Here is a 5946-nt window from a genome sequence, read left to right on the forward strand (position 1 = left end):
TCTTATCTTCATTGGATAATTACACAAGTAATTTGGCAGCATTCTTCTGATAAAGTTCAACCGGTTGACCTGCTGAACATCCTTGGGATAAAACAACTCCTCCTCCTCCGGCTCAGAGCTGCACCTGCGCCCTTCACCTCACCACCCACCGGCCGCCTCCTCACTGTCTCTGCTCAGCCCTCCGTCCGACCTCACTTCTTCTGCCGCCACCAAAACTACAGCAAAATGACACACTTTCAACCACTTTCTCCTGTTTAAAATGCGGATTAACGAGCGAAAAACCAGCCAGTGAACCACGGCCTCTGTCGGGGGAGGAAATGCAGCTCGAAGGTGGCAAAGCAGCCCCCGAGAGCCCCGCTGGAGGAAGTAGCGCCGCCGCCGCCGCCGCGCAGGTAAGAGCGGAGCTTTGTTATCCTCACCGCTGAGTCCACATCAAACAGTGATGGTTTAAGAGGCAGATTAACTTTTAGAAACAGCCTGGAAGTACGTTAGGAGGCATTTACGTTCAATTACCGGGGTTCTCCGAGGTATTGTGGGTCAAATTAAAAGTGTTTTTGTGAAGCGGTCCAACCTGTCCGTCCACATTGCTGCAGCTCAGCCAGCGCGGAACAGACGCTCCGTAGCCTGCAGCGGTGGAGCCGGGCCTCTGCTCTGCTCTGCTCACTGCACAGATGTGTGTACACAAAGTTTTCTCAACGTACAGATTACGGTTTAACTTTATGATACACTTTGCATGATCAGGAAAGTGAACATAGTTGTTGTTTTCCTGTAACTTGTAGCTCTGTGACCCCCTTTCTCATGTTTTGTTACTTCAGTAACACTGTATGCACTTATTGTCTTCTTATATTTCTCTTTTCAGTCATAGGAAGTTGTCAGGTCACACTTTTAGAGCAAAATATCAACGTATTATCAAGTTCCAGCTTCTCAACTGTTTGGATTTTATTCATTTTATTTTATTTTTAACAAGTGTGGGGATCTTTTTAAATCTTAATGGAGATCTTTTCTGACTGAATATAAATTTTAATTATGAATTCTTTAATCAAGGAGATAAAAAGTAATCTACTGAATCAATATAGTAAATAACTGCTCCTTCTCACAGTGTTGTAGCTGATAATGATAATAATAAACCTTTCCAGGTTTCCTCTATGGTTTGATTGAAATGTTTTTTTCAGGACCAATACTGATTATTGGTAATAAAGGAGACTGATAACCGATATTTGGACCTGATATACATTTGCATTACAAATTACAATCCCACTTTCAACACACACTCCCAAACAAGACTTTGTTAAAACTAAACTGCTTCTTTATGTTTTCATATGTTTAATTAAAAGACAAAATTCTGACCTTTAACACTGAGAGTTGTTTCTTATGACGTCTGACCAATCAGATAGCGCTGCTTGAAACCACAGAGTGAAGACAGATAGAGACAGGAAGCTGTATCAAAGACAAAGTAGTGCATGCTTTTTTTTTTTATTTATTGGGAATCATCTAAAAAAAATAAAACAATACTGATAATCATAAAAATACTAAATATTGGATTCAGTACTTGGCCATGCTGATTAACCCCTTGTTTCCTCTTTTCACACTGTGTGTTTTAGACACGGTAATCTGCTTCCTGATAGTTGTCACATCAACGCATTTACATTGTGTACTTCAACGTCCTACGTCATATTTGAGAGCCGTGTTTACATATTGAAATACAGTAGAGTCCCCGGGTGTAGAACCAGATGGCAGTAAGTGTGTCATAGTATAATTAAAATTTGACACATAAGTTTAGTGAAACTATGGACATGAGACAAACAAAAATAATGACAGTAGCAGCATGTAAAGCAGAAGCTCCGCTGTTATCTTCACTGGACTTCCTGCCTGTGAATTGGCATTAGAAATAGTTCCTCTCTTGTTCAGAGAAAGGTGACCTGCAGGAAGGAAGAGGAAGAAATAGCTGGTGGTTTTAAATACCTGAGAACCTCTGTCTAAAAGCAAAACCTTACCCTTAGTTTGTGTATATCTACAGTACCTCTAAAGTGTACCCAGCAAATACTCTGTGTTCTAACTGGCATAGTACCTAAACAATAATCAGTTATTAAAGCTGTCTTTTGTTAATATTCTCGACTAGTTGTTTTTGCACTGTTCAATGTAATGCACTTCTACCAGCTTTATCAGATCCATTCTAGATTTGTACTGATATGTGTATCTGTGTAAATTAACAATGTCGTTTCATGTTTTTCAGAATTCAGTACATGTGAACGGACATACTGTCACTCAAAATGGTCACAACCCAGCAGCTACACCGTCACCACAACCACAGGTTGAATCTGGAGCCCAGAGTCCTGTACCCGCCACGACCCTCCCGAGGGAGCAGTGGGGTGGAAAGTATGAGTTCCTGCTCTCCTGCATCGGGTACTGCGTGGGACTGGGGAACGTGTGGCGGTTCCCATATCTTTGTTACCGCAACGGAGGAGGTGAGCGGTCTTCTAGCGTGCTCGTTGCCCTCTGAAGCCTTAAATGCTTTTGATGCCTGGGTGTATGTCTGTAAGGATTTGTCACACCCATTTGGGCACGAGGCACTCTTTGCCCTGCCTTTGGGTGTGCGCTGTCCTCCTGATCATGCCGGCTTATTTTGCACAGTCATAGCACAGCTCTCCGTGGAGGCCTCTGGGACTGGGAGCTGGAACACAAAGCATTTCCTAATCCTCGAAGTAGAGACAGTGTTTTCCCTTGATTACACACCAGACATGCAGTCTGCGTTTGTATCCCGGCTTTATGTTCTATCCATTTTCTTCCTGAAATGAAAACATGTCATAACGTGACTAACAGTAAAGCTGAATAACATCATCTGTGAAGCTGCCCTCTAGAAAGCAGCTGTATGAGTTAACCTGCCTCTGCAGGTTGTCTACATGTCATTGCAGTGGATGTCTCCCCTCCTGCACCACCATTCCTAAAGCTGGCATGTTTCTGATCTTCACAGGTGTGTTCCTCATCCCATACTTCATCATGCTCTTTGTTACGGGTGTTCCACTCTTCCTCATGGAGCTGAGTTTAGGCCAGTATGGAGCAGCTGGCCCCATCACTGTGTGGAAATGCTGCCCTCTGCTCAAAGGTAATGACCTCCTGTATCATGCTGTTTAAGTCCAGTAATGACACACTTGCATAAACTGTAATTCAGTGACATGACTGTGGTAATGTTTAGAGATAACTGTGACAGCCGGTGACTTACGCCACGCTTACACATAGCTGGGTATTAACAAAAACGGATCTACGTTTTCAGAAATACCATTGTTCACACCAGATCGTTTTCAAAAAAATCTTCGTTTACATAAACCCGCATAAACACATCGTTAAGAGCTGCTATGAGCATGCCTAAACCTACAGGGGGCAGTGTAATGAGAAGCATAAAGCCATGCTAGCCAATCAGAATCCTGGAAAAAAACACAATGACCTAATTACTTTCTATTGACCGACAGAGAAGTGGAGCTACTCCTAAATGTTACTGTCTGTAAATGCGAACAGGCCACAAACATTTGCACAAACGTAATAACACTGGTTTAACAGCATCCATTTCTATCATAGTAGCCAAACTGTAAACACTGGTCACACACATATGACGCTGATTTTGTCGCATACTATGACGTCAAACTCCATCTCCTCCTGTCTACATGCAAAAGTGAAGACAGAGTTTTTCCAAATCTCCACTTTGGCCGACTTTTCAGATATGAACGTTTTCAGTGACTTGTAGCTTCGTTTACATGTAAACCCAAAGGCCCATTGAACTCCCACCGTTTTTGCTACGTGTAAACAGGGCCTTAAAGCTAGGATATACAGGATTGTAGAAACATCAAGAGGAAGCACGAGAGTATCCAGCTGAAAAACAAACACCCCAAAGCCACTCCCCCAATGGGCACAAACACACCCATTCAGAGCCAACAAAAATTAACATACAATGAATGCCATCAAACGACACTTGTTTGCAGCCTGGCTAGAATGCAAACAAGGGACAAACATAAACACAGATAAAGTAAGCATGCCCTAATGACACCAGAGGAGGCTGGAGATCACAAAGAGCACTGAAAGAAGCACAAACACAAATGGACAGTGGATGATGTTGTAGGCTTTGGTGAAACTGTAAAATGTGGGTGTCATTGTGGTATCTGGCTCTAGCCTTGCTGCCTGGAGTTGTACAAGACTCCATTGACGAGCAATTAGTGCACAGGCAGAGTGTGTGCCGGTCAACCATCAAGTTATGCCATGCAGACAGAATGCAATGATTGTCCAGGCCGTTTACAGGCCCATGACAGGCACAGACAGCAGGTTTCTTCCCTTTTTATTATGAGAGCATTTGATTTATTGGTTGTTGCCAGGATGTGAAAGGATTTCTCACAAACAGAACAAAGGACAACTCCTGGGATACATTACCTACTCTAAATTTACTGATGCGTCATTCTAATTAGGTAGACAGTGTTAAACAGTATAAAAAGGTCCCATCACAGTTCTGTGTTAATTCTCTTGAGCATCCACTTTAAACCACACGTAAGGATCTGTGAGAGCGGCAAGTTGACCTAAAAATGCCTGTGCCACCAGTCGGTCCACATTATGCAGCCGAGCCTCGGAAAATAACTGGCTGCTGACTCACGTCAGCTCTCCACGTCACTACTATACGTCATGTGGCTAACCCTAAAGATTCCTGGCAGCTCTGGAAGTCAGCGGCTAAATATAAACATCTGATAAGGACACCTGCAGCAACGCCTTGATGGAGGAAGTTTGTTATGTAAGGACAGTTTGTGTCTTTAAGTGGAAACAGCAGCAGCGACTGAACTGGTTGAAAGAGAACTGAACTGGAATTCTTTCTAACAGTACTAAAGGAAGTGAATAGTTTTTGGTTGACAAGCCCGATACTGAGTGTCTGAAACGATACAGTCAATGTTCATTAAATGTATGTATTTCCTGTTTCTGCAAGTACAACTACCACTTACTGTAAGGACACAGCTCCCTGTAAACTTGATATCTTTTACCATATGCCTCACAGTGTGCATCCTCACGCCCTCTCGTTTGTCTTTTTGTGTAGGTATTGGCATTGGGATGCTCTGTGTGTCCACGTTGGTGTGTCTCTACTATAACGTCATCATAGCGTGGACCTTTTACTACCTGGGCAGCTCGTTCCAGAGCCCCCTGCCCTGGTCATGTGACGCTGTGGCCAACGTAGCTCTCTGTAGTAACAGGACCACCGGCAACAGCTCCACTGATAAAACCCTCAGCCCCACGGAGTTCTTCTGGAAGTAAGTGGTTTGTTTGTACTAAAAATGAAGCTCACATTACACAGACTACTGGGAAAAATGACTTAAGTAGTTGAATTACTTTCATTAAACTGAAAAAGCTCTTTATACTTGTACATCTTCATGCAAAATAGTGTTTTTTTTAATAGAAAAGTGTTATTTTTCAAGACAAATACGTTTGTCTTCGTGCCGCACACAAAACCTTGTTCGAATGCTTGAAAAATACAATGACTGAGCATTCCAAACTTGCAAAACAGTTTTTCAGATAATTTGATAAAGAATTTCATGGCAGCAACTTATATGATGAAATATCATCCATTGTAGTGTGTGACATTTACACAATACATGAGACTTTACTTTTTATAAATATATTATTGTGATGTTTTGGAACAACAGCAGTCAGACGAAACTCTACACTTATCTTGGAGCAGACAGCAGCGACTACCACAGTCTGTGTTTTGATTACAAACAGCAACATGCTCGTGACGTTTTATAACCTCTCAGAATAAATGGATAAAAAAAAGGATAAGCCTTTGTGATATGAAGCTGTATGGCTGGTAATACATTAGAATTTGTATCATACAGTGTGCAATCGAAATGCTTACAGCAACTCTTAAGCGATAAAGATGCGTTATAACACAAATAAATATACTATTATTGTAGACATCATGAT

The 5946-nt window shown here is 42.1% G+C and overlaps 1 protein-coding gene across 1 annotated transcript in view; it reads left to right on the forward strand.

Moving 5' to 3' along the window:
• The first annotated feature begins 168 nt into the window (after window positions 1-168).
• slc6a7 (solute carrier family 6 member 7) overlaps window positions 169-5946 on the forward strand; it is a 13340-nt gene continuing 7562 nt past the window's right edge. Inside the window, exons 1-4 of the mRNA XM_008295223.1 lie at window positions 169-392; window positions 2234-2465; window positions 2972-3103; window positions 5066-5276. Of these exons, the coding sequence (XP_008293445.1) occupies window positions 318-392; window positions 2234-2465; window positions 2972-3103; window positions 5066-5276 (650 nt within the window). The 5' untranslated portion in view covers window positions 169-317. The remainder of the gene's footprint in view (window positions 393-2233; window positions 2466-2971; window positions 3104-5065; window positions 5277-5946) is intronic.

The sequence above is a fragment of the Stegastes partitus genome, unplaced genomic scaffold (genome assembly GCF_000690725.1).
Source record: "Stegastes partitus isolate 25-593 unplaced genomic scaffold, Stegastes_partitus-1.0.2 Scaffold1031, whole genome shotgun sequence".
Classification (NCBI taxonomy): domain Eukaryota; kingdom Metazoa; phylum Chordata; class Actinopteri; family Pomacentridae; genus Stegastes; species Stegastes partitus.